Genomic DNA, 27,974 nt, shown 5'->3' on the forward strand with positions numbered 1-27,974 from the left:
GCAGTGCGAGCCGCTCGGGGCGCGCAGCCAGTATCCACCGCTCGCGGCTCCGCTCGCCTTTCCTTCTCGCTCTCGCCCGCCTGAGCGCCTCCGACCGTCCTTCCCGTCGGGTCCCGACGCCTCTCCAGCCGCAGCCATGGAAGCCATCAAGAAGAAGATGCAGATGCTCAAGCTCGACAAGGAGAACGCCATCGACCGAGCGGAGCAAGCGGAGGCCGACAAGAAGCAGGCCGAGGACCGCTGCAAGCAGGTGCCCGCCCGCCCAACCCCACAGGCCTCTTGGCGCCCACTCCCCAGAAGGGCAGACCCCCAGGAGGAACCACACCTCACTAGCCCCCTCCATCCCCGACAGTTGATCTGGGTGGACACTTTGCCAGGCAAGAAGACCCCCACCCACTAGCTGTGAATCCGCTTCCAGCTGCCCGGACTAAGTCAGGCAGATGCCCTCCCAACTCCCACCGCTGGGCTCCCATCTCTGGAGACTCCCCACCCCAGATACTCCTGAGGGCAGGAATGCCCTCCTGCCCCCCCCCCGCTCCTTCCTTACCCCGGGCACCCACTTTCCCGCCGGGTAGGAGCGAGCAGCAGCGTATCGGCCTCCCGCTGACGCTCCCCTTTCTCTCTCCCCGACCCCCCGCAGCTGGAGGAGGAGCAGCAGGGGCTGCAGAAGAAGCTGAAGGGGACGGAGGATGAAGTGGACAAGTACTCGGAGGCCGTCAAGGAGGCCCAGGAGAAGCTGGAGCTGGCCGAGAAGAAGGCCGGCGACGTAAGTCCGGCTCGCGGGGCGGAGGGGCGGCAAGGGAAGGCGCAGGCATGCCCCCGGAGGGCCAATCCTGCCCGGGCCAGGGTGGGTGGCGCCGAGGAGCAAGGGCATAGGGGACGGGGCCCCTCCAGGTATTCCGGGCTCGTTAAGCCCCGAGCAGCTGCCCGCCAGTGGGGCCTCCCCCCTCCCTCCCTCCCCGAGGATGAATTGAGCCGTCACTGGGCCATTAAGACGGGGCGGGCGGGGAGGGGAGGCTCCGGGCGCGGGCCTTGGCACCCGCGCCGCCCATCAAGTTGTCAAGGCATTCCTGGGCGCTCGTTAGCTGAGGGTCTCCCCGGGGCCAAGAAGGGGCTCTTGGCGCGGGAGGTGGTGACACGGCGTGCTCCTCCGGCCAGGCCGAGCTCCAGGGAGCAACAGCTGCGAGGGCTTTAAAGAGGAGCCCGCTCGGGGGACCCGCCACTGGCTCGGCCTCCTTCGAGGGCATTTGACACCCTATAAATAAATGCTCCTTGCCCGAGCCAGGCTCGAGGCCCGGGTGAAAGGCGATCAGGGGGTCTTAAGGAGCGCCTAAAAGGGACCCGCCGCCTGGAGCGCCGCCAGCCCGGACCCGCCGCCAACAGCGGGAGGGAGGGCGGGCGGGCGGGCGAGGAGGGGGCGCAACCTGCGCGGCTGGAGCGAAGCGGGAGCGCGGGGCGGGTCCCCTCGTGCTCGGACCGGGCTTCTCCGGGCGGCCTACTGGCTGCTTGCTCGGCTTGGTCCGCGCACAGCTCGGGCACTCTGCCAGCACCTGCCCGGTGTTTCCGGGCCGCGGAAAAGCCCCTTCTTGGCCGGGGAAGATCGGTGCCCACACGCGCAGCCTGCCTTGCGGTTGTCTTTGCGCCCATCATGCCGGGCCAGTCCAGGAGCAGAGGCCGCCCTGGCTGCTCCTCGAGTGCCAGTGGGCACTGCCAGCAGATATGACCCCTCCAGGCAGAGCCCGTCTGCAGACTCCTCCTCGCGGAGGGCTCGAGCCAGACAGATGCCAGGCGAGGCGGTGCTAATCGGGGTGCTAATAGGCTCCCGCCTGCTCCTTCCTCCAGAGGCTTAAGCCAGAGGCGGGAGGCTGGCGACGCAGCCTGGTCCAGAGGCTTGCCACTCTTAGCCCCGGGAGGCCTGGGGGGGGGGGACACGGTCTACCTGCTGACCCCCCCCCCCAGGCCACAGTGCACAGGGGCCCATGGCTGGATGATGCCCCTTAGTTCCCGCAGGTTGGCACGAGAGGCGCTCTCCTAGCTTGCTGCAGGGCGCAGATGAGCCTCGAAGCCAGTCGTTTGGGCGCAGGACCGGGAGGCTGCGGGCGACTCCTCCAAGGGGCACCCCCGCCTCCACCAGGGCCGCGATTCCTGCATTGCAGGGGGACGGACTAGATGGCCCTTTGGGTGCCTTCCAACTTCTCAATCCTTTGAATCTACGATTCCTCATGGCTGCTGGGCTGCCCAGCCTCTGCGCTCGGTATTGCGCAGCTGGCTCAGCATCCCGCCCGCCCCAGCCTCCGCCGCCTTTGCTCATATTTGGCCATTCCCCGAGCCCAGAGGAGGAGACTGGCTACAGGGCGGGGGGGGGGGCTGACTGGCGCAGAGCAACTGCGGGGATGTAGGAGCGCAGCCGCCCTGGCTCTGCCCCACTCGGAGGCAGGTCCCCCTTTTCCTCTCGCGGCCCGTCCAGAACAAGGCAGATGCAGGTTTTCTCCCCAGTGCAGCTGGGCTCTGGCAGGCAGGCCGGGGCTGCCCCATGTTTGTATGTCCTGCCAATGGAGGACATTTTTCGCAACCCTATGTGGGAAATAAATGCCTCCCCATCCCGGAAGCGTGTGTGCATTTGAGTCCTTATGTAAAGGTGACTATGCCTTGAGAAGTCGTCGTCTCCCCCCCCCCCGCCCCCGTCGCCATTTCCTGCGCTTGTACTTGGAACACCGGACTGCTTTGCAATGGCTCCAGGCCCCTTTGCGGGCACCAAGACCAAGGCAGAAATTCTGGCTTGGAAACAGGCTAGCTGGCCTGGCACCATTCCTCAGCCTCGCCTTTCAGGTCCCCCCATTTCCACGAGTCCAGCACACACATGCTGACTGATGCCACTTCAAAGGGCTGGTCATGGGGGGGGCAGAGCCCAGGTGGTCATCTGGCCTCCCCCAGGCCAGCCGCTGGGGAAGCTGCCGCTGGATGCAGGGGGAGGCCAGGCTGAGCAAGAGGGGAGGCAGGTCAGGCCCTGGGGAAGGAGAAAGCAGCGGGGGGGGGGACCACAGGTGGCTGCTCAGGGGCTGAGTGGGCTGGAGGAGACAAGGCAAGTGCCTGAGAGGCGGAGGTCCTAGGTGCGCCTGTGTAGCATCAGAGCAGGAAATGATGGGCATGGGGACAAAGCATGGGGTGTTCTTTCCTCCTGAATGGAAAGAGAGGAACTGAAGCCTGAGAATGTACCAGGGTGACAGCCCAGTGCAGCCGTGATCCCAGGAGGCCAAAGGGGAGGTGGCCCCAGATTCACTGGTCCAGGGGGCTCAACTTGCCCCATTCAGAAGGGACTATGATCATAAATGTCACAGGCCAGTTGCATCTTTCCCTGGCCCTGTGAGACAGATACTTTTGGCTTCACAGCCTCCCCAGGAGGGAACTTGGCAAGGGTGGTTGCGTGGGGAGGGACATCCTAGACCTAGAGGGACAGGAAGAAACCTTGACCTCTGAGTTCCGGCCTCAGAGCGGGTGGCGGTGCCTAGCCAAAGAAGAGCCAGGCGGTGTCCCTGGGAGAGGATGTGGACCTGAGGGTGTTTCTAAGTGTCAGCAAAGGCTGGGCTTCAGGTTTGCTCTCCTGAGAGCAGGATTGGCTCAGCCCACCCTTGGACCCCAAGACTCTTCCCAACATGCATTTCTGCATGCCTTAGGGAGCTGGTGTTTCTCTTTGCGCACCAGGAGGCTCCCATGTCACACAGCCTGAAGGGAATTGCTTCTGGCACCCTCACAGCTGAAGGCAGTTCAAGAACTATCAGACTCTGGGAGCTGTGCAAGGAAATAGTAAAAGAAGGTAAAACCTGAAAACCCAACACTATTCAAGCAGCTTTAATGATATAAAACAGAGACAGAGAGGACACAGCCGAGTGGTGGAGCATCTGCCTTGCACGCAGAGGTCCCATGTTCAACTCCAATGGCAGCAACTGCAGGCAAGGCTGGGAGACACTCTGTTTCTGAAATCTGGAACAGCCGCTGCCTGCCTGCGCAGACACTACTGACCTAGATGGCCCCAGTGGTCTGACTCAGCAGAAGGCAGAGAGAAGGAATTGTGCTCCAATGCAGCAAGCAGCAACCTAGTATTTCAAGAGACCAGGAAGTGGAAACACATGGGAGGTGTATGAGCACATCCAGCTTGCCATAGAGTGTTGTGACACCCCTTCCCCAGCACGCACACACGCACGCACTCACACACTGAGACATGTTTTGGGGGGCCCTATCATGCTGAAAGGTGGCAGGTGCTTAGCTACCAGCCACAATGGCTGTGCTCTCCCTTCACTGCCACCTGTTTCACCCAAGAAGGGGCTGGAAGGGGTCTCGGAGGCCATCTAGTCCAGCCCCCTGCTCAGTGGAGGGAACCCAGAGCTGGAGCCCCCACCTCAAAAAGAAAACAGATGGATGTCTGGGTCCTGCTTGAAGACGACCACTTGGGGCGGAGAGGCTCACCCTCCAGGGAGCAGGAAGTGCTCCCACCACCCTCAAACTGCCCCCACCATCAATAAAGAGGCCTTCCTGTAATGCAAGCCAGGTGGATCTCATCCTGCCACCTGGGACAGCAGCAGCAAAGAACTCCCTGACTTTTTCTGTCCAATGACAGCCCTTCAGCAAAGACGATGAGGAAGCGGAAGAAGGCTCTCAGGTCTCCTCCAGGGAAAGCAGGCTCATTTCCTCCAACCTGGACTAGTTTCCCACACTCCTTGAGCATCCTTCCCACCTTCCTCTGAAAGCAATCCAGTTTATCTATGGCAAAGTGGAGGAGCCCAGAAATGAGCAAAGGACTTCAGATCTGGTTCCGAAAAGGACAACTGAAACGATCGTGGGGATGGAGGAAAGTGGCAGCGTTTGGGACTTTTTAGTTTAGAAAAAAGGCAAGGAAGAGGCGATATGATAGAAGTCATGGAGAAAGTGGCAAGAGAAAAGCTTTTCTCCCTCTCAACACTAGACCTCCTGGACATCCAATGAAGCTGAATGTTGGCTGATTCAGGATAGATCAAAGAAAGGACTTTTTCACACAGTGCACAGTTAACCTATGGAACTCACTCCCACAAGAAGCCAGAGGCGGATTTAGGGACGTGCAACCAGTTGGGCGTGGAGCCTCGGGATGGAAAGAGGCAAGGACACCAAATTTCGGTGTTGCACAGGATGCTGCTGAAATTTGAGACCCCAAAGTCAGCCACTGCAAGTAGTAGTGATGGTCCCCAACTTGGATGGTTTTAGATGGGGATTGGACAAATTCATGGAGGGTAAGGCTATAAAGGGCTCCAGGCCAAGATGGCTCTGCTCTGCTTCTACAGTGTGAGGCAGTAATGTTTCTGAATGCGAATCGCTGGAAACCAGAAGAGGGGAAAGTGCTATTGGTTTCCCATTAGGGCATCTGGTTGGCTACTGTGAGAAGAGGATGCTGGACTAGACAGGCAACTGGCCTGATCCAGTAGGCTCTTCTCTGGTTCTTAAGCAGAATTTTATTCCCCCTTGCTGTGCAGTGCTGTCCTCTAAACACTCTGTGATGAATGGGATAAAGGCAGCTTAAAAAGGAGCAGAGAAATCCCAGTGGCCCTGACTGGGGACGCTCTTCTTCCATCGGCCCTCTGCCCATTTGTGATTCACAGGTCTGGTCCACGGGTCTCTGAGCATACACAGGGTGCCAGGTATGCCCAGGAGGCCATCACCTTACTGAAGCCAAGGAGGCCTGGCCTGTGCCTGGACTGGTGAGTCCCTGGAGCAGCCACGTGGGGGCTGCTGCTGCTGCTGCTCTGAGTGCCATGTTGCAAGAAAGTAAGACCACAACCGAATATCCTGCAGCTCCAAGGACAAAATGCCCCAAAGCACATGCAGAGTGTTCCTCGAAGAATCTCTTTTAAGACAGATCCCTACTGATGGCTCAGCGGTACAGGAGAGCAGCCTTGGAGCAGCAGATGTGGCCCTCATTCTTGTGCCTTTGCAGCAACCAGCAGCTGACCCCGTCTGGTGGGGAGACTCGGTTCAGTCAAGTGGCAGTGGATCGAGTTGTCCTTCGGTGGAGTCACAGCAGCAGGGAAATCCGAAAGTCCCCGCTTGGCTTGGTGCTCTTCTCAGTCCTCCAGCCAAGTGGCCACCGGATCAGCCCTGTGGGGCAAAGCGAGCCCAGAAGGGAGCGCAGCGGAGTCTTCCCCAAGGCCACTGCATGAAGCCGCCGGGCGGGCGGGCGGGCGAGCGAGGCTCTTCCCGGGCCACCGACACTTGGCACGCTGCCCCGGGAGGAAGCGTCGGGGAGTCCGGGGCTCCCGCTTGCCAGGAGGCTGCAATGGCCGGGCCTGCGCGTTGCCGCCTTTTGCGCCTCAGTCCGGCCCGCCTAGCACGCGCTGCCTCGTTTTCGACGGCGCCGCGACCCCCGACGGACAGCGCCAGCCCCCTCCCTGCCTCCGCGGCGGGCTCTTTAAGAGCGAGGCCGGGCCAGCGCGTTGGAGGAGGCGCGCGAGGGGCAGAGCCGGCAGCAGCAGCAGCAGCAGCAGCAGGAGGAGGAGGAGGAGGAGGAGGAGGCGGGGCGCGGAAGGCCGCCTCGCCCCGCATCCTGAGCGCTTCTTCCTGCTGGGCGGGTAGGCGAGCAGACGGAGCGACCGAGCGCCAGCCAGAGCCAGAGCCCGGGCCAGGAGCCCCGCCAGCCCGCCGCCGCCGCCGCCCCCGATCCAGCCCCCCGACGGGCTCCAGCCTCCGCCCGCCCCTCCGCGCCTCCGCCCGGGAATATGGCCGGGAGCAGCTCCATCGAGGCGGTCAAGAAGAAGATCCAGACGCTGCAGCAAGTGGCCGACGAGGCCGAGGAGCGCGCCGAGCACCTCCAGCGGGAAGTGGACGCCGAGCGCCAGGCCCGCGAGCGGGTGAGAGAGGGTCCGCTTCGCAGCGCCGACGGCCTCGCCAGCCCCGGGGCGACCTGTTCTCTGAAAGCTTGTGGGGGGCTGGCGGGGCAGCTGGCGCTGGGCTCTCCCCGGGGCGACCCGAGGAAGCGGCGCCTCGGAAGGGCGGGGTTCCCGAGCATGTGCAGAGGGCCGGTTCCACCCGGGCGGGGCTTCCCGTCGGGGGACTCGCCAGGCATCCGCCTGCATCCTGCCTGCCTCGTTCTCTCGCGCTCCGCCCAGCGCAGAGCCGCCCGGCCCACCTGGATCCGGGGAGGCGCCGCTTCCTCCGCGCTCCTTTCCCGGCCGAAGGCGGCAGGGGCGTGGCCTCGTCGCCCGCGGGCCACATGGGTACCCTCGGGAGAGGGGTCCTTCTGGAGGGTGCTAGGGGGGTCCCAGAGGACGGGGTGTCCGCCAGGGGCTCTGCTCTCTAGCGAACAGCATGTGCGAGGCGCGCGAAGCTCTTCGAGCTCCCCTCTCTGCCACTCCTGGCAGGGGACGCCCTTGTGCCCGTTTCCCAGATGGGGGAGCGGAGGGTGCGAGGCTGGCACGCTGCCCACGGACCTCATTGCAGCGCCTCCTCCTCCTGGGGTTCCTGCCCCTGAATCCTCACTCTGGTACTCGCGCCCCTTCCCAGGAGCATCTCTCTAGTAGTGCAAAGAGGGCAAGGTGGGATCCTGGTGCCATTTCAGCTGTGCGTGAGATGGAGGTTCCTGCTGATCCAGGTGCGGACCTACCTGAGAGAAGAGGGTGCGCTGCGCATTGCAGGGAGAGCGCTGGCTGGGCAAGAGCTGGGGGTGGGGGGGAGCTGCTAGGCAGCCACGATGGGTTGGGGGACAGGATTTGGGTCAGCTTGATACCCCCCTTTGGCCAGGGCCTGCTACTGCCTGTGACATCATTCTGTGGGGGGCTCGGACGATTGGGGTGTGGGACATGCCTGGCCTGGCGGGGAGGGGGGGCTTGAAAGTGGTCTTGCCTCCAAGAGGAAGACAATAATGAGGGTGCAGTACTGTGTCTGTCCCTGTATTCCTGACCCCTCCTCTTTGCAGGCTCTTGGAACTGAAGCAGCCCGGTAAATAATTGACAGGAGGCTGGCAGGAGTCCTGCGGGTGGCGTCCTGGCCAGCCCCAGCTGGTGCCCCCCTCCAGTCCCTTGGCTGTTCCCTGAGACCAGGTGGAATCAGATTATCTACTGCACCATACACCTGGGGGAAGGGCACAAATATGAGGAGGGGACCGTCTGGTTTTTTGCAGAGCTGTGAGAGCATTTTCTGCAGTGCAGGGAATGAGCAGGCGCCTCCTTCCCTGTGGCTGGGACTCCCAAGCCAGAGAGGTCCTTCTGGAGGACTTCCTTCCCTCCAGTTTCTGGCCCTCTGGGTGGGTGAGAGGGCCTTCCTTGTGCCCCCCTCCCCCAAGGATCTTGAGTAATCCCACCGGTGGGCTGTTCCCAAGGCAAAGCTGGTTGTGTGGTGGAAGGAGAAGTGGGCAGGTAGTTGGGGTGGAGGACTTAGCCCCAGGGCCAGGCTCTCTCCGCCCCCCCCCCCCCGTGTCTCCATTGGGTGAGGCATGGAGTGGGAAGCTGCCTGGCTTAGTTGGGCTGCAAAGGCCCAACAGCCTTGACCCCACAAACAGCTTTGGGTCCCCATAGGAAGCCTTGACCCCACAAACAGCTTTGGGTCCCCATAGGAAGCTCACCTGGCTTGCCTGGTTTGGGGGGTGTCTGCACTGAACAACAGCAGCTGGCCAGAGTATCAGGCTGGAATCCTGGTCAGCTATCCAAAACGGAGCCCTTAGCTCTACCAACAGCCAAACAATTTGTTCTAATTTAAATTCTGTTTAGTTTATGAAATTTATATACGACTTGATTGTAACAAAACATCTAACTGGTTTGTAAGACATATTGTTGTTGTTTAGTCGTTTGTCGTGTCCGCCTCTTTGTGACCCCCTGGACCAGAGCACGCCAGGCACTTCTGTCTTCCACTGCCTTCTGCAGTTTGGTCAAACTCATGTTGGTAGCTTTGAGAACACTGCCCAACCATAAGACATATTAAGACTATCAATAAAAGGTAAAGGTAAAGGTAAAGGTACCCCTGCCCGTACGGGCCAGTCTTGACAGACTCTGGGGTTGTGCGCCCATCTCACTTAAGAGGCCAGGGGCCAGCGCTGTCCGGAGACACTTCCGGGTCACGTGGCCAGCGTGACATCGCTGCTCTGGCGAGCCAGAGCCGCACACAGAAACGCCGTTTACCTTCCCGCTGGTAAGCGGTCCCTATTTATCTACTTGCACCCGGAGGTGCTTTCGAACTGCTAGGTTGGCAGGCGCTGGGACCGAGCAGCGGGAGCGCACCCCGCCGCAGAGATTCGAACCGCCGACCTTTCGATCGGCAAGTCCTAGGCACTGAGGCTTTAACCCACAGTGCCACTTGCGTCCCATAAAAACCAGCAATTAAACATTGAAAAATGGTTAGAATCAGCAGTGAACGAATAGGACTAGGCTAGCAGAAATATTTTAAGAAGGCATCAAAAATAATACGGGGAAGGTGCGTGCCAGATGTCAATAGGCAGGGAGTTCCAAAGTGCTGGGGCACTTTATGGGGCACCTGTAAAAGGGCCAGTTCTGCAGGTCGAAGCAGCCAACAAGTTGTTCAGGAAAGTGCAGGTCTTGCCTTACGGCTGTTCTGTTACTCAGAAGCCTCCCGCTGCTTCTTGTGTGCAGCCTCCTGTCTTAAGAGCCCTGTGGTTAGGGCCAGGGCCGGCCCTCCCTTGAGGCAAGGTGAGGTGACCATCTCAGGCAGCAGATCGTTTTCTCCTTGTTTCTAATGTAGATCTTCATGCCCCCTCCTTCCCCGCCTGCCTGAGGCACCACAGTGTTTTGAGCTGGCCCTGGTTAGTGCAGAAGGTCCTGGCTTGAATTCCTGGCAGCATCTCCAGGTAGGGCTGAGAATGTCCCCTGCCTGAAACCCTGGAGAGCTGCTGCCAGTCAGTGTAAACAATACAGAGGCAGATGGACCCAGTGGCCATAGAAGGCAGCTTCCTATGCTCCTTTCAGTCTGGCTGTTCCTGGCTCCATTCGTTGCCCAATTCCTTTGTGGCTGGTGGTGTGTCTTGTGGCAGTGAGTTCCGCAGCTAACTGTGCACTGCTGTGTGGACTCTTGGTGGCAGGTGGAGGGGCAAGCCTGCCTCTCTGCTGGAACCTTTAGTCTGGCCCATAAAGACAGTCGTTGCAGGATTCAGGATGGCTGACCCTGCTAGCTCAGACTAGATTCTCCCTATCCAGAGGCAGTATACCTTGCCCTACCAGTACAAGAATGCAATCACAGAACTGGAGAGATGGCCACAAGGGTCATCTAGTCCAACCACCTGATGCAGAGCTGCATTAGCTAGGCATTTTTATATTAATAAGGACCTCCTCCTTGGTCCTGTGCCCCCCAAACCCTTCCGGCCTCCTCTGCTGCCGGCTGCCTCTTTGCCTCTTCCTTCCCTGGGCCCAGCTCTCCAAGGGTCTTGGGGGAGGGCTGCTTCCTGACCCTCTCTGCTCTGTGGTCCGCCTTCCGTGGCTGCTGTGCCCCCTTTGCTGATCCCTGCTCAGCCCTGGGAAAGCACCTCCCTTGGCTGGAATGTGGGGGGAGGGAGGGGCTGAGGGAGTGGGGGGGAGGGAGGAGGGAGGGGAGGAGCCCTGCCTCCGCTGGCTCCTCCCTTCCCTTCAGCCAGAGCATGGATGGGGAGTGAGGAGTGAGGGGGAATCCCACCCCCATGCTTTGCAGCTGCAATAAACAGGAAATCCACCCCCCACCCCCTGAGCAGCTCCCGTCCATCTCCTTTTTGGGAGCGAATCTGCTCTGGAGGCATTCCTGCCGCTTTAGTCACTCCAGCGCAGGCAGGCAAGGCACCCATCCTGCTCCTGCTCCTCCCCCCTCCTGCTGGGCTGCCTCCCTTTCCCACCCCACATACTGCTCCTGCTGCTGCTGCTGCCCTGGACCCCCAGCTGGGCTTCTGCGGCCCAACAGCCATCCAGTCTGGGTGGGGCAGCTTCCCAGGAGCTGCCTGTGCTGCTCTTTGCCCTGTGCTGGGCTGCACAGAGGTGGCACCAGCCCCTGTGCCAAAGGCTTTCACCACACAAAAGTTGGGCTGTGACATCACCTTGCAGGTGGCCTGGCACTCCTCTTGTGTAGGCTGGGGACCTGGGCGGGGTGTGTGTGTGTGTCTCAGGAGCGTCACCTAGGAAGAGCCCGCTGAATCAGGACCCAGCCCTATGCAGCACCCTCTTCTCACAGAGGCCCATTACGGAAAGCTCTCCGGCAGGATTTGGGGGCAAGAGCCCTCTCCCCTCCAGTGGGGTCCAGCACCGGGGATTCGGGGACATTGCTGCCTCTGACTGTGGAGGCAGAGCAGAGCCATCCTGGCTAGGAGACACTGAGAGCGGCTTCCTCCTCCTCCATGATTGGTCTAATTCTCTCTTCAAACCATCCAAGTTGGGGTGGGGAGTTCCACAGTGCGCAGAAGGAGGACGTTCTTTTCTCTTTTCTGTGCTGCTGAGAGGGAGAGCACCCCCCCTGCCCTGCCCACCCCCAGTCGTGCTTCAAAGTGCCTAATGCATGATGAAGTTATAAGCCTACAAGTCTCGGCCTGCAGATGCAGGAGATGGAAGGAGGGGGGAGTTGGGGAAGGGAGGGGTCGATATTGCACAAGTTGGGCCAGCTCAAGGGAGAGGAAGCAGAAGGGAAAGTGCCTGGGCAGGGGGGAGCCTGGGGAAGCTGCTGCAAGCCAGAGCTGGGAAGGAACCTTCCTGGGAAGTGAAGGGAGACCTTCTGCGGGCAGAGCCCCTGTCTCTTCCCTCATGCCCCTTGAACAGCCCAAGCAGGAAGGGACTGAAGAGCACAAACAGGATCACCAGGGAGAATCATGGAGTCAGAGAGACAGAAGGGACCCCAAGGGTCATCTAGTCCAGCCCCTGCCATGCAGGAATCTCAGCTAAAGAATCCATGTCAGGTGGCCGTCTAACTTCCCGAGGGAGACCGTTCTTCAGTCTTACTGTCAGAATGTTATTCCTGGTGTTTAGTTGGAATCTCCTTTCTTGTAACTTGAAGCCATGGGTTTGAGTCCTACCTCTTGCTCCATCTTTCATGTGTCAACGCTTCAGATATTGGAAGACGGCTCTCTGTCTCCTCTCAGTCTCCTCTTTCCAGGCTAAACACAACCAGTTCCTTCAGCGGTTCCTCACAAGGTTTCCAGACCCCTGATCATCTTAGTCACCCTCCTCTGCACATGTTCCAGCTTGTCAGTATCCTCCTTACATTATGATGCCCAGAACTGGACACAGCATTCCAGGTGTGGTCTGACCAAGGCAGAATGGAATGGGACTTCTTCCACCCTTGATTGGGATGCTATACTTCTGTTGATGCAGCTTGGAACAGTATTAGTCATTTTGCTGCTGCATCACACTGTGGACTCATGTTAAGCTTGTGGTCCTAAGACCCCTGGATCTTTTTCACATGTCCTACTGGTAAGCCAGATGTTCCTCATCTTATATGTGTGCATCTGGTTCTTCCTGCTTAAGTGCAGAACCTTACATTTGTCCCTGTTGAAATTCATTTTGTTAGCTTGTGCCAAATTCTCCAAGCTGTTGTGCTCATTTTGAATCTTGCTTCTGTCTTCTGTGGCATTGGCCATCCCTCCATTTGGTGTCATCTGCAAATTGGATGAGCATCCCCTCAATCCCTTCATCTAAGTCATTTATAGATGTTGAAGGACAAGGGGCCCAGGACAGAACCCTGTGACACACCCCTTGTCACTTTTTCCCAGGATGACGAACATCCATTAAGGAGTCCTCTTTGGGCTCGGTCAGTCAACCAGCTACAAATCCACCTAACAGTTACCTTGTTCAACCCACATTTGAGAAGCTTCCTTTCAAAAATATCATCCGAGACTTTGTCGAAAGCCTTACTGAAATCAAGATACACTAAGTCTACAGCCTTCCCCTGATCCACCAAGCTTGTAACTCCATTAAAAAAAAAAGAAAAAAAGAAATGGGATTCATCAGGCATTACTTACTTTTGAGAAACCCATGCTGGGTCTTAGAAAAGGATGCTGTAATTACTAAGTGCTCACAGACCGACTGTTGAATTACCTGTTTTTGGAATTTTCCTGGTCTTGATGTCAAATTCACCAGTTGGTAGTTACCTGGTTCTTATCTTTCACCATTTTGGGAGATGGGGACAACATTTGCCCAGATCAAGTCTGCAGGGACCTCACCTGTTCTCTAAGAATTCTCAAAGATCATAGACAAAGTCTCTGAGATGACACCCGCAAGCTCCTTTGGTACCCTTGGATTCAGCTTATCAGGCCCTGGAGATTTGAATTCATTTAAAGTAGCTAGGTGTTCCCTTACTACCTCATTTCCTGTCTTGGGCTGCAGCTCCCTCCTTACATCATTTATTCTGTTATCGCCAGGTTGGGCATCAGTTTCCTTTTGGGTGAAGACAGAGGCAAAATAGGTGCTGAGTAGCTCCGCCTTTTCTCTGTCACCCAATAGCGTTTCTCCATCTTCTCCACACAGAGGACATACCACTTGCTTGTTCTTCCTCTTGCTTCAAACATAGCTGAATAAATATTTTTATTATTTTTAACCTCTCTTGTAAGCATGAGCTCATTCTGAGCTTGCCTGCCTGACCTTCACCCTGCAACTGTTGGCTACTTGTGTATACTCTTCCTTTGTGATTTTACCTTTCTTCCATTTCTTATACATGCCCTTAAATCTCAGCTCATCTGTGAGCTCCTTAGCCACACCGGTTTCCTTAAATGCCTCCCAGTTTTCTTTCTTGCTGGAATTGTCTGCATTTTTGTCTTCAGTGTTTCACTTTTAAGAAACTCCCATCCATCTTGGACTCTTTGGGATCTCACCCAGTAGCTCTTTAAGCTTTTTGAAATTGGCCTTCTTAAAGTCCGAAGTTCATGTCTGACTACAGGCAGCTTTCCCTTGCCTGTGTATCACGAAACCCAGGTGGACATGATCACTTCCTCCCAAGTTTCCAAGTACTTCCACTTCACTGATCAGTTCCTCCCTAGTGGTGAGGACCAGGTCCAAGATAGATGATCCCCTTTTTGCTTCTTCCACCTTCTGAGAAATGAAATTGTCATTGAGGCAATGGAGGAATTTGTTAGACCTTACATTTTTGGCAGAGTCTGAGTTCCAACAGATATGGGGAAGTTGAAGTCCCCCATGTTTATATCTCTCATTTTTGAATGTTTGGTAATCTGCTCTAGTAAGGCATCACCCAAGTCTTCAGTCTGGCTTGGCGGTCTATAGCAGACCCCCACAGTAAGGTCCCTGTTGTGTTTCTCTCCTACAGTTTTTATCCATATACTCTCAATGTGCTTTCCATGCTCCAGGTCATGGTTTTCTTCAGAAGTGTACACATTCGTTACATATAATGGTCCTCCTCCTCCCTTCCTGTTTAGTCTATTCCTTTTGAACAGGTTATACCCTTCAATTCCTACTTTCTAGTCATGAGTCTTATCCCACCCAGTTTCAGTAATGCCTACCAGGTCATATTGGCTGTCCTGTACAAAAGCTCCAATTTGTCTTGCTTGTTTCCCATACTCTGTGCATTTGTGTAGAGACAACTGAAACCACCAGTCGTTCCTCCAGCTGCTTCCTTCTTGTGATTTCTTGTCCTTTAGCAGGTTTCTGGAGTATCACCTCAGTTTTCTGTGCATCACTGAAGCTCTTATCCCCAGTACCATGTGTTCTTCTGTTGCCTGTCATGTTGTCTCCCTCCTGCTCAAGATCTAGTTTAACGCTCTCCTGATCAGGTTCACAAGACTCATAGCAAAAGCATTCTTGCCAACCACTGTGAGATGCAGCCCATCTCTTGCCAGAAGTCATTCCTCAAGGAAGTGACGATCATGATCCAATAAGCCAAACCCTTCCTGACGACACCACCTGTGTAGCCAGTGGTTTACCTCCAGTATTTTCCTCTCTCTTCCTGGGCCACAACCTTCAACAGGAAGGAGTGATGAAAAGGCCACCAGTGCTCCAAGGTTCTTCAGCTTCCTGCCCAGAGTCTCATAGTCCCTTGCTATATGTTGCAGACTGTGTGTGGCAGTATTATTTGTACTCACATGAATCAGAAGGAAGGGGAAGTGGTCAGTGGGCTTTATAAGACTTGGCAACTTCTCTGTCACATCATGAATCTTTGCATCTGGAAGACGGCACACCTCCTGGGCCATCCTGTTTCCACTGCATAATTCTGCCTCTGTCCCCCTCAGTAGGGAGTCCCCTATTACAACCACTCATCTCTCTCTCTTCTTGGGAGGGGCAGCAATTGTTCTATGCACTCTGCCTTCCAAAGCCTCCTTGAAGTGTTCTAAGGTCTCCCACTGCTGCTCTTGAGTCTCACCCTCTTGTCTATTGGAGCTTATCTGGATATTATTGGGATAGATTACAAAGGCCTTATTACCTTATGGTTTGAGTACTTCCTACTCCTTCCTCTTAACTTGCCTTCTCCAGACAGCAGTTCCCTTTGTCTGCGATCATTTCCTTGGAAGGTAGCAAGTGGGTTATCAGCATACTCATCCACAATCAGCAGCCTTGGATCTGGAGGTTTTAGGGCTGGATCCAGACACATCAAAGAAGCGTTTCAGTTAAATGTGTTGTAAACTCATCCAGGGAAATCCGGTTGGGAAAGACTAGACTCCACAGCGCCATCTGGTGTCACATTGCTATATCGCATAGAAAACACATTTCTTTACCAATCTAGCTGAGTCCCAGGTCAAGAACGGAAAACGTTTCCTCCAAACCCATCTCCTATCTCTTCCTCCTTTGGAGGGTAGCGGGAATCATTCTTTGTTCTGTACCTTTCACAGTCGTCTTGGTGCATTCTGAGGTCAGCAGTTGCTGTCCCAGCTCTTCTGGCCCAGAATTGGTGTCTGGGGTGAAAACATGGAAGCGATTTTGCACCCCAATGACCCAGCACGGCTCCTGACAGTCCCACTTCTGTGTGCCACATTCCTCCAGGGGTTCATCTCTTGCAATGGGCGATCTGCCTCCTCTTTAGGGGCATCCCACCTGTCTTGTTGTTCTATCACATCCGCTCAGCTCTGTCGAGAAACCTGCATGTGTTCCTGTCACTCGAAGTGTGCTTAGGCATGCCTCAAGTTGCTGGACCTTCTCATCTAGCAAGGCAACCAGTTTGCACTTTTGCACGTTCTCCGGTAGGAAGACTGACATGGCGCAGGCATTGCAGGTCATGGCAGCAGCTCTCTCACCTTCCATGACCCTTGGTCCTATGCACACCATGAGACAGGACTTGGGGCCTCCCCCACTCAGTGTCCTGGCCAGGGACTCTGTGCACAAACTCCCAGAAGTGGCAACCAGCGAAACTGTGACTGCTGCTGGCTGCTATCTCCTCCCCAACTCACTTCCTCCTTCAGCCTGGCTTCCTCTCAGCAGTAGCGCCTCCCGCTCAGATCATGTGCTCAGTAGAGCACTCTGCCGCACCCTCAAGCCGGCAAGCAGCTCAGACAAGCAAGCAGCCATCATGCCTAAGACACAAGATCACCCTCTTCCGCCGCCGCCTCCTGCAATCCTTTCAAATGCCCCGCTTGAAAGCTCCCAGAAGCTGCAATCAACTAAGTTTAAGAAAGTGGAAACTTTTCCTGATTCCTGGGAGTGAGGCCAAGAGGAGACCAGTGGGAGTTTCAAAAGGGAAACTGCGCCCCATGCCTCGGGGGGGGCACATGTGCAAGAGCAGGGCGAGGAGAAGTGAGGCACGATCATGGGGGCTGAGTTGAGGGGCGTTGGGCTTGGTGAGCCGGGGGGGGGGGAGAGCAGAGGAGCTGAGATTTGGGGAAAGATGCTGGGGCTCCCCAAAGGGCCAGCAATGGGGAAGGGGGTGAGGCTCTGGCATGCCCAAGACTGGGATGGGAAAGGGGTCTAAGGCTTTGTGTGTGATCAGTGGGGCCAGGTGGGGGGCTGGTGGCAGCTCAAGGCCCCTTTTGGCTTCTGAGTTGGCTGGGCCTGACTGGGGTCAAGCAGGGAGAAGGGAGGGGCTGGTGCTCAGGGACAGAGTGTCACCCTCAGGGACAGACCCCTGCCTGGCACCAACCTCTGCCTGGCACCCTTTGAGTCATGGCTGCCCACCAGTGACTGGCTGGATCCACCAAGTGGGCACAGCGTCTGATGTGCCTGGAATGGCCTTGGCTTTCCTGGGGTCGCGTTTTTCGTCTGTGGGGTGGGAAGAGCTGTGAGGTGGGAGTGGGCAGCCCTGTGGGGCTGTGGTTGGGCGGCATGGCGAGGGCAGCGCTTGCCTGGAAGGGGGGAGGCTGGGCTGTGGAGCAGGGCTGTGGCTGTGCTTGACCTCTGCACCTTCTTCTTTCCTTCCTTCCTTCCTTCCTTCCTTCCTTCCTTCCTTCCTTCCAGGCTGAGTCCGATGTGGCCTCTCTCAACCGCCGCATCCAGCTGGTGGAGGAGGAGTTGGACCGAGCCCAAGAGCGCCTGGCCACCGCCCTGCAAAAGCTGGAGGAGACGGAGAAGATGGCTGACGAGAGCGAGAGGTGAGCGAGGGGCCTGCTTGAGCTCCCCACAACTGCCTTGGGGCCCCAGGGCAAAGAAGGTCCTCTGATGATCTGAATATGGGAATGTGAAATGAGACAGAGAACAGCCGAAGTGTCGAGTCGGGAGGCACCTCAGAGGTCATCCAGACCTACCTCCTTCTGATGCAGGAAGTGCCGTTCTCGACTCATCCCTTATCTGGATATGATGAGGAGAGGTTTCAAAGGCAGGAAGGCTATGGCTCAAATGCTTCATGCTCCTCCTCTCAACTCTCCTGCTGCCATTCTAGATCTGCCCAGAGTCCAGTCAGAAGGAGATCCACTGGGAGACCCTCCCCCATTGGCAGGGGGGGTCTCTGTGTCAGAGTCCACAGGAGAGAGGTTCTGTCAGCTCTGGCCAGAGGGAGAGGGGAGCCAGGCTGCTGAGGGGCTGCAGTCTTTTTGGCCTCTTGGCCCTGGCTTTGGGTTTTCCAAGGCAGGGAGGGCAGCCAGGAGAGAAGCCCATTCCTGGCTCCCTCTCCAAAGGAGATGCTGCCTTGTGCCAGGATGGAGACCCTTGAGGTGTCTTTGTTTGGCCTGGCCCTCCCTGCGAGGTTGGCCACTGCTCTGGGCAGGGAGGGCTGCCCCCTCAGAGCCTTTAAGAGGAGACTTCAGTGGGGTCACTCAGAGGACCACTCCCATGCAGGCTGCCCCTTTGTGGGGTGTTGGGCAGGGAGGGTGAGGCGAGAGCCTGTCTTGGATGAACTTCTGGGGTAGTTTCTGCCTTGGGTGTGCAAGCAAAGCCAGCAAGGCCAAGAGGAGCCCTTCCGACTCTAGGGCTTCTCCTTGGGGTCCCTTCCGACTCTAGGGCTTCTCCTTGGGGCGCCTGGGTAGGGCAGGCTCTCTGGGACTCTGGAGGGGGGGCAGTGTGGGTGGGGCAGTCCTGGGCCCTGTGGCTGACTGGGCTTGTGGCTTCTCCCCACCAGAGGCATGAAGGTCATTGAGAACAGAGCCATGAAAGATGAGGAGAAGATGGAGCTCCAAGAGATGCAGCTGAAGGAGGCCAAGCACATTGCAGAGGATGCCGACCGCAAATATGAGGAGGTGAGGGGGTCCCAGGGAGGGGAGGGGGGCCTGGGGAGGGAAGCAGCTGCCCCACCCCCGGACTGCACTCCTGACGTCTCTCTGCTTGGCTCCTAGGTGGCCCGTAAGCTGGTGATCCTGGAGGGGGATCTGGAGCGCTCAGAAGAGAGGGCCGAGGTGGCCGAGAGGTGAGTGTGGCCACAGGCAGAGGGGGAGGGGCTCCCTCGCTGGCCTCCCTTGAGGGAGGGGGCACCAGGGCTGGACATCAGAGTGTCAGAGGCTGTGCTGCATTGGGACTGGAGCTCCAAGCAGGTCCTTCTCTGGCCTTTGTGGGGGGGGGGGCTTCATCCTCTGCACCCCCGTCCTTGAGCCACGTGGTGTGAGGCAGAGCACCTGCGGCAGAGGGGCTTCCAAGGCCCAAATAGGACTAGAAAGGGCAGCCGTCCCTCCCCTCCCTTGGCTCTTGTGAAGAGGGGTCTGCTGATGCTGCACAGCCCCCCGTGTGTGGTTGGTGTTCCTTTGTAAAGGGGGGGTATTTCATCCACCCCTCTCTTTGTTGTGGAGCCGACCCCCTTGGCTCCTCCCCATCATTTTTTACTCCCTCCCCACCGCAAGAGCCTCTCATGGTGACGTAAGGAAAACAGTGCAGGCAGGATTGAACCCCAGGCAGAGCCAGCTCCCTTTCGCCTTCCAAGGTTAACATACGTTTGACTGCCTTGTGTGGGGTCCCCCTTGCAGGGCACCTGTCCTGCTCTCTGGGGGCACCCAGGCCCAGGGCGTTGCAGGGGGGCTGCATCCTCCCCATTGCTAAACCTTGCTTGCCCCCTTGCCCCCCCAGCCGCATGAGGCAGCTCGAAGAGGAGCTCCGCACCATGGATCAGGCCCTCAAATCCCTGATGGCTGCAGAGGAAGAGGTACTGAGCAGGGGACCCCCTCCTCCGTCTCTCTCTCTCTCGTTCTCTGAGCTGTGCGCACTTCCTGCTCCTGCTTCCTCTGGTCATTGTCCTTCTGAGCACTTCTTCCTCTCCTCTCCCATCCAGTCTCTCTGCTCTGTGCTCAGATGCCACCCCCGTGCAGGACCCTCAAGGGGAGGCGTGAGAGGCGGCTGCGTGCCAGACAGAAAGGTGGCTTTGGCCCCACTCTGCGTCCGGCCATCTTGCAGAAGCTCACCCTGGGCAAGGGTGGCACAGCTGTCTGGCTAGGAATGGAGGGCAGCTGGCGCCTTCCAGAGGCACGCTGGAGAAGGGGTCTGCCTTGGCGCCCACGGCCTCTCGAGTGCAGCAAAAGCCACCAAGCAAGAGATTTCATTTATATGTGTTATATTTATGTAATTTTTTTTGCCGGATTATCTTGCTCAAGGCAACCTAAAGTGACTTAGAACCAAGCAAACAAAACCCCACATAGATACACACATCCTATGCCCTTTTAAAATGTGGCTCTTTTTTTGGGGGGGGTGTTATTGGGTTGATGTTTTTTATTTTGATTATATATACAGTGGACACTGTGGGTTGCGAATGTGATCCGTGCGGGATGCACGTTCGCAACCCACAGCGTTCGCAACCTGCAACGGTGCCTCTGCACATGCGCAGGTTGTGATTTGGTGCTTCTGCGCATGCACGACCGCCAAAACCCGGAAGTAACCCGTTCTGGTACTTCCGGGTTTCGGCGCTCCGTAACCTGAACAAAACGCAACCTGAAGCGCCTGTAACCCGAGGCATGACTGTATGGTGGTTTTTATGTTGATCTTTTCTGTGAAGCGCCCTGAGACCTCTGGGTATAGGGTGGCGTATAATTTCATTAAATAATAATAATAAACAATTAAAACCAGGATGGAGGGAATACAGTGGAACCTCTAGATATGAATGGGATCCGTTCTGGAGCCCCGTTCGCATCTAGAAGCAAACGTAACTAGCGATAGCATGTCTGCGCATGTGCGCGTTGCTTTTCGCCACTTCTGCGCATGTGCGTGATGTCATTTTGAGCGTCTGCGCATGCGCAAGTGGCGAAACCCGGAAGTAACGCGCTCTGTTACTTCCGGGTTGCCGCGGAGCGCAACTCGAACACACTCAACCCGAAGCACATTCAACCCGAGATATGACTGTACAGAAAAACAAGCCCCCAACTTCTGAAAGGACACAGATAGTTAGAAGCCAAAGGCCTTGTTATACAGGAAAATGTCCACCCGGCATCTAAAGATATAGAAGGATGGCACCAGGCAAGCCTCCCTGGGGAGAGCACCCCACAAGCGGGGAATGGGCAGTGATGGGGCAGGAATCGGGCTGCCAGGCTGGCCCTGGCGACAGTGGAATGGGGACGTGGTTTGCAGGCAGCCCAGAAGGAGATGGGGATCTTCCAGCCACCTTCCCCAAAGGGGCGTCTTAACCAGGGCAAAGAGCTTAAGTCGCAAGGGGTCCCATGGAGGTTTCTGGCCTTGCAGAGACAGAGCTGGCCCTCAGCCTGACACACATCTACCCGTCAATGCTGTAATGCGGGTTGTGGCCTGTGCCTGCCCCCAAGGCGGCATTTTGTCTCAGCTCAGCCCAGGGAAGTGTGCTGTGCCAAGACAGAGGCCTCGGGATGCCTGCAGGACACATGGGCCTTGCTTTGCTGCTGGAGTCCCACGGCTTGTGTCTCTCCCCACACGGAGAAGGGGGATTCTCAGGGCCTTGGTGATGCCTCTTGTGGCACCAGAGGAACCTCCTGCTGCTGCTTTCTCTCTGCTGCTGCTGCTGCTGCTGCTGCTTCCTCTTCAGATTCTTCTCTGCTGTCTCAACTGGTTCTCCCTCTCTCCTTCTCTCCCTCTCTCCCTTTTCCTCCTCCTGTCCTGCGCCTGCCTCTGTCTTTCTGGACATGACACAGTAAATGTGGGGATCTTGAGGAAGAGCTGAAAATTGTCACCAACAACCTCAAGTCCCTGGAGGCCCAGGCAGACAAGGTAGGAGGGGCGGGGAGGGGTATGGAGCTCCCTGGTGGGATGAGGGTGGGTGGGCTTCCTTCAGGGAGGGGCCTGTTTGGAGTGGGGCAGGGGCTGCCCTCCCTCTCCCCCCTCACACTTGTTCCCCCCGTCTCCAGTATTCCACCAAGGAGGACAAATACGAGGAAGAGATCAAGCTGCTGACGGACAAACTCAAGGAGGTGAGCAGCGCCTGGGACGGGTCTCCCCTCTCCCCTCTCCATCCAAAGCTGAAGCTGAGGGGCAGAAAGTTCAGACCCAGTAGCAGACTGGGCTGGGGAAAAGATCCTGAGTCAGAAACCCTGAATCTTCAATGTTCAGCCTCATGGGATGCCCATGAGCTCTTGAGTTAGGAGAGAGAGAAGGAAACTTTTCTCTTTCCACTTTCTCCATGCAAGCAAGATGGACCCAGGCTCTGCTGCGTTTGGAGAGGCATTCAGAAGCAAAACAAGCGCAGAGTCCAGGGTGGGAGTGGTCAGGGCCAGACCCTCCCTGGCGGGCAGGGGGAGTGAGGAACCCTTTCAGCCTGCAGCAGCCTGAGCAGAAATCTCTCCTCCACCCCACCCAGCTGCCCAGGCAGCTCTACAATTCTGTGCATGCATCTTTGGAAGCCAGAGCTGCCACTTAACTGAGGGGACCATGAAGTGTCTTTATTTGTGCAAGGCTTTGTACAAAGAACCCCCAAAGGAGGGAACTGCTTCTTAACATACTGTAAAAAAATTAAAGAAGACAGAATAAAATGACCATAAATAAACAATAGATCAGTCATCAGTAAAGGGGATGTAAGACAACAAGATCGGAGTGAGAATAAAATATGTTCCCCAAACTGAAGGACTGAGGAATATTCTCACCATCTCCTCATGATGGGGGGGGGGGGGACAGAAGAGGGAGCCTTTGTGTTCTGCTCTGGAGGGTGTTGCAAGGCTTGGAGAATGGGGAGCGGCTGCGGAGCTGCTCCTGCCTTCTAGGGGGTGGAGGTTGCAGCTCTGGACCCAACAGCAACCTGGGAGGATGCCCCCCCTTGAGTCTCCCACCCAATGGGCTCTTCATCTCTATCCTTCCTCTCTCTCGCCCCCGCCCCCCAGGCTGAGACCCGAGCAGAGTTTGCTGAGAGGTCTGTTGCAAAGTTGGAGAAAACCATTGACGACTTGGAAGGTAAGAAGGTGCTCCCCCCGCCTGCCCCCTCCGTTGGGCTGGGAAGTGGTGGGGCTGGGACCCAGAGCAGGGGATGGGCTCCGAGAGGGTTGGGTCCTTGTGAAGGTGGTGAGGGTGTCCTCCTCCTCTTTTCCTCCTCCACCTCCTCGTCTCTCTCCCAGCCACCTGCCTTCCTCTTCCTCTCTCTTCCCTCCCTCTCACGTTCACTCTTTTCTTTCCACCCCCCTGCACTGCTCTGCTCTGCCTCACTGCTTCCACCTTCTCCACCTTCCATGCACACCTGCAGACGAAGTCTATGCCCAGAAGATGAAGTTCAAAGCCATCAGTGAGGAGCTGGACAATGCCCTGAATGACATCACCTCCCTCTGAGCTCCGTCTCTGTCTGCTCCCGCCCTCCCCCTTGCTTGCCCAGGATACACCCCCAAGTGCTCCCCTGTGTGTGTGTGCTGGGGGGGGGTTAGGAGGGGAGGCCAAGTTACCTCAGGTGGGGATAGGGGGTGGGGAGCTCTGTGCCAGCGCCAGAAGTGCCTTTCCTGGCAGAGGAAGCGGCATTTGGGGGCTCTGCCAGCCATGCAGCTGGGGCTGGGGGGTAAGGGGATCTGGGCCTCTTTCCTGGTGGGTGGGAGCGAGACCCCACTGTGGAAAGCAGCCTTGCACCCCCCTGGCAGGTCCCTCTGAGGCCCTGCTGTGCCCCTCTTGGCTCTGCCTGTCTGTCCGTCCCACTGTCTGTCCTCCATGCTGCATTTCATGACTCTGTTCTCCTCTCCAGTCTCTGGTTCAATAAACAGTTTCAGCAAACGCCTCTTTTTCTCTCATTCTCTCGCCTTCATTTCTGTCTCCTCTGTGGGGCTCTGGACTCACCGGTTGCCCAACATGCCTGGTTAGTTCATCTGCTGTCTCAACCTCTCCCTCCCTCCTTGAACCCTGGCATCTGAGTGGGCGAGGGCTGCCCCTGCAGGGGGGGGGGCGCGTAAAAGGGCTTCCCCCTCCCTGTGAGCCCCATGGAGGCAGGGGGCTTGGAGGGTCCTGCCTCTTTGCCCTTGGCCAGCCTTCTGGGGGCACTGAGGGGTGTGACTCCTTGGGAGCCTCTTGCCCCCTGCCTGTCTGCTGCCCTCCATCCTGCAGCCGGCCTCCTCCCCTGGCTCCAGATTGGGGAAGATGGCAGGTGGCAGGAGATAACTGGGGTGTCCTTGGTTGGGTTGCCTGGCAGCTGTCCCATGGAAACGCTTCTGGCTCCTGGAGGGGGGCTTGGGGGTCTCAACTAGCTGCTCCCTCCAAGAGGCTATGGAGACATGGCATGGAGGCCTCCCTGGAGCAGCAGCCCTGATGTCCAGGGCTTCCCTTTTTCCTCTGGTGCTGACGGGCCTCCTGCCCTTCCTCTTCTCTCTCTCTCTCTCTGTCTCTCTCTTTCTCCTTTCTTGCTGCTGGACATGGATCTTTCCCCTCCAGAGCGCTCCCGGCAGGAGGAGGAGAAAAACAGCCTCCTGGCTACTGAGCTGCGGCTGGTCCTCCACGGCCTCCACAACTGAGCCCCCCAGCTGCCCCTGCCCTTGCCTGCTTCATGGGGGGGGGCAGCCCCTCCCCTGCCCCTCCCTTCTCCCCCCGAGAAGCCCTTTTCTTGGAGCAAGAGGATTTGGGAAGGGGGTCTCCTCTCTTGCACGCCTTCCTGGAGGATGGGCCTCCCAGAAGAGAGGCGTGGTCCCCAGTCTGAGCTGGAGAAGAGCTCAGCAGATGCTGGGCAGGGTTGGAGCCCCTTTTGACAAGGGGTGGGGTGAATGGGACAGGATCCTGGCAAGCAGCGTCTCTCCTCTCTGCTTCTCCATCTCTCCTGCACTGCTCCTCTTGCAGCTGCTGCTGCTGTCTTGCTCCTCTTCACGGATCGACACCCTCTTCCAAGGTGTTTTGGGGACCGGAGCTGACTGTTCTCCTTAGGAGCAGGTGGTGGTGAAGAGGGCAGGCCTCTGGGCAACCAGGATGGAGGGGCCACTTCAGCTGCCCTCCTGGGACTGGGGTGGGATCTTGCTGTTAGATGGAGCCGCTGAACTGACTGGGCCCTCGCTCTGTCTGTGTGTGTGTGTGTGTGTGTGTGTGTGTGTGTGTCTTTATCTCCTGCCTCTTTCTCTCCTGGGCTGGGGGGTGGGGTGGGCTTCCTTCTGGCGGTGGTGGGGTGTGCCTGGGTGCCTGCCTGCCTGCCTTGTGTTTGCAGAGAGCTTGGCCAGCGCCAAGGAGGAGAACGTCGGCATCCACCAGGTCCTGGACCAGACACTGCTGGAACTGAACAACCTCTGAGGAGGGTCTGGAGGAGCAGCAGCAGCAGTGGCCCCCTCCCCCCGCCCCACACTCTTGCCCGGCCAGCACCTCCTGCTGAAGGGAAGCCCCCCTGCCCCCCAGGCCTGTGCTGGCCCCTGTGGGGCTCTGCCTCTGCACTGCCCCTCACCTGCCTGTCCAGTTATTAAAGCAAGTTGAACAGAGGAGGGCTGTGTCTCCCGAGGTCTCTTTTGGGTGGGGCAGCAGGGAGGGAGGGGCAGGGGGTGGGGGTCTCTGGACATAGGCCTCATTGTTGTCCTCAGGGGGGAGACTAAGGTATTTGTGGATACTCCCTTGAGGGGTGGGGGAGTGCTAGGGAAGAGCTGTGGCCCCTCTTATTTTTGGGGTGGTCTGGGCTGACACCTGAGGTGAACCACAACCCCCCTGGGATTAAGGGGTGAGGGCAGCGCCCAGGAGACCCCAGAGCAAATGGCACCTGCCATTTGCTCCCTAGGGGAGGAGAGCAGCAGCACCTTCGATTTGTGGGGCCCCTGGAGGCAATGCTTTTCTTTGATCTGCTGCCCTGTGGCTTTGCCACCCTTGCCTCATGGGTGGGCCAGCCCTGGTGGTTGACTCCAAGGAGAAGGCAAGGGGTGTCTGAGAGGGCTTTTGGAGGAGCCAGTCCTTGGAAGAATGTAGCCATGTAGCTCAGTGTTGTCTGCACTGGCTGGCAGCTGCTCTCTAGGTGGGATGGACCCTGGACTCTTCGGCACACCAAGCCAGGTGCTCCACAAACAGCTGCAGCCCACAATGGGGCCTGAGGGGAGGCAGGCTGGCTGGCCAGGCAGGGAGGAGGAGGAGGAGCTGGCTGGGCAAGCCGCCAGCCAGAGGAGATCCCTGTTGGGGGGCCAAGAGCCCTACAGGAATGGACACAGTCACTGTGGGGGAAATGGAACCAGCACCTACCTTCCATGTTTTGAAGAGGAGGTAGATGCAGACCTGGCCCTCGGTGTGCGGGTGGGACACAGACACTTCTTAGCCCACCTAATTGTAGGCAGGAGGGAGGCTTCCAGGTCTGGCTGCAAGGCCTGCTGGGTGCCGGAGACCCTGGGGCAACCATCCTGCAGCCCTTGGGGTGGGGTGGGGTTCCTCATGTGCTGGATGAGTCTGTCTTGCCCTTCTGCAGAGCTCTGACACCCATGCTCTGTCTCGTGGCCCCAGGTGTGAGGGTGGCAGGGATCCATTTCTGCCCTGGGGAGTTGCCTAGCAGAGCCCGCCAGGTGCTTTGGATAGGAGGGGAGAACTAATGTAAGCTTGAGATCATTCAGCTTCCCAACCTGAGGATGTGAAAGTGGTCAATCAAAAAGGGATGCACGAGGATCCAGGAAGTTGGAGGCGAGAAGAGCGGGGAAAAGGTTTTATGTTGACGCCCAATGAGGCGTCACCCCAAAAGGCATTGTGAGGATTCCTCAGGCGGCTGAATAAGCAGTAAAAGGGCAATTGCAGCTCAGTGAAAATAAATGTACAGTGATGCACACTGCTGCAAAATAAATACACCTTAAATTTCATAGCATTGTAGAATTGGAAGGGACCTCAAGGGTCATCTAGCCCAACCCCTGGCAGTGCAGAATAAAACAGCTAAAGAATTCATCAGAGAGTCCGTTTCATTGTGTTAACAGCTCTTGCTCTCAGATGGTTCCTTCTGGTGTACTGTCAGTCTATAGCCGGTTGAGTTCTGCCCTGCAGAGCAGGAAAACAAGCTTGCTTCATCTTCCTTTCTAGCATGGAAGACGAAGAGCAGACTCCATTTGAGGATCTCTCCCTCGTTACAGTCGATCAGGTATATGAAGACGAGCAGCAAAGTCAGTCCTCAGGGAATGTGCAGGCGACCTTGGAACGGACAGATCACGGAAGAACCCCGACCAAACCTAAGAGGAGGCGTGTAGTGGTGATAGGGGATTCCCTACTGAGGGGAACAGAAGCAGTGATCTGTGGGCCTGACAAGATGTCTCGGGAAGTGTGCTGTCTCCCCGGGGCTAAGATCCAAGATGTAACTGAACGACTGCAAGGAATCATAAAACCCACTGACAAATACCCCTTCCTCTTGGTTCATGTGGGAACCAATGACACTGCAAGCAATAGCCTCCAGAAGATCAAAAGAGACTACAAGGCTCTGGGCAGGAAATTGAAGCAATTAAATGCACAAATTGTCATCTCATCTGTCCTCCCAGTTGAACGACGTGGCCCAGGGAGAGAGGGGAAAATAGTGGAAGTGAACAGCTGGCTTCGCAAATGGTGTAAACAGGAACGGTTTGGATTCTTAGATCACGGACTGCAGTTTCTTGAAGATGGACTTCTGGCAAGCGATGGGCTGCACCTCACAATGGTTGGGAGGAATGTTTTTGCCAAAAATCTCAGAAACCTCATCAGGAGGGCTTTAAACTGACTAATGTGGGGGAGGGAGACAGTGCTCCTGAAGGTAGGAGTCTATCAATTGATGAAGATGATCATCCAAATGTCATAGACCAAATGGAGCAAACAGCACACAGACCTAGTGGTGGGAGGAAAAAAATCCTTAAATAAGAGACACGGGGGAATGATTAATGGACTTCAATGTCTGTACACTAATGCGCAAAGCATGGGAAATAAACAAGATGAGCTTGAGCTCTTGGTACAGCAAACTAAATATGACATAATAGGCATCACTGAAACCTGGTGGGATAAGTCCTACAATTGGAATGTAATAATGGAGGGATACAATCTATTTCAGAGAAACAGACCAGACAAGAAAGGAGGAGGAGTGGCGTTATGTCAGGGATGTGTATACCTGTGAAGAGATCCAAGATTTAGAACCTCAAAGCCAAAGTGAGAGCATTTGGGTCAAAATTAAGGGAGAGAAGAATAACAGTGACCTCATTGTGGGAGTTTACTATAGATCCCCAAGCCAAACGGAGGACATAGATGATGCCTTCCTGGAACAGATGGCCAAGCATGCAAAAGGAAGGGAGATAGTAGTAATGGGGGACTTCAATTACCCAGATATTTGTTGGATGTCAAACTCAGCCAAGAGCATAAGGTCAAACAGATTCCTCACTGGCCTTGCAGACAACTTCATTGTAG

General features: G+C 56.8%; 1 protein-coding gene across 8 annotated transcripts; it reads left to right on the forward strand.

The window, feature by feature from the left end:
- Positions 1-25,079, forward strand: TPM2 (tropomyosin 2). Of its 8 annotated transcripts, none has more exons than XM_079996205.1 (9): positions 1-250; positions 641-766; positions 17,307-17,440; positions 18,403-18,520; positions 18,617-18,687; positions 19,338-19,413; positions 21,572-21,634; positions 22,538-22,607; positions 24,814-25,079. In XM_079996205.1, exons 1-9 carry the CDS (start codon positions 137-139, stop codon positions 24,894-24,896), a joined length of 855 nt encoding a protein of 284 aa, XP_079852331.1. In that variant the 5' UTR covers positions 1-136; the 3' UTR covers positions 24,897-25,079. The 8 variants fall into 8 exon arrangements, with proteins under 8 accessions (XP_079852331.1, XP_079852330.1, XP_079852329.1 ...); XM_079996204.1 differs by lacking the exon at positions 24,814-25,079 and adding an exon at positions 22,894-23,405 and having other exon boundaries at positions 4-250; XM_079996203.1 differs by lacking the exon at positions 19,338-19,413 and adding an exon at positions 21,359-21,434 and having other exon boundaries at positions 5-250.
- Positions 25,080-27,974: the final 2,895 nt, after the last annotated feature.

The sequence above is a fragment of the Podarcis cretensis genome (genome assembly GCF_951804945.1).
Source record: "Podarcis cretensis genome assembly, chromosome: 11".
NCBI lineage: Eukaryota > Metazoa > Chordata > Lepidosauria > Squamata > Lacertidae > Podarcis > Podarcis cretensis.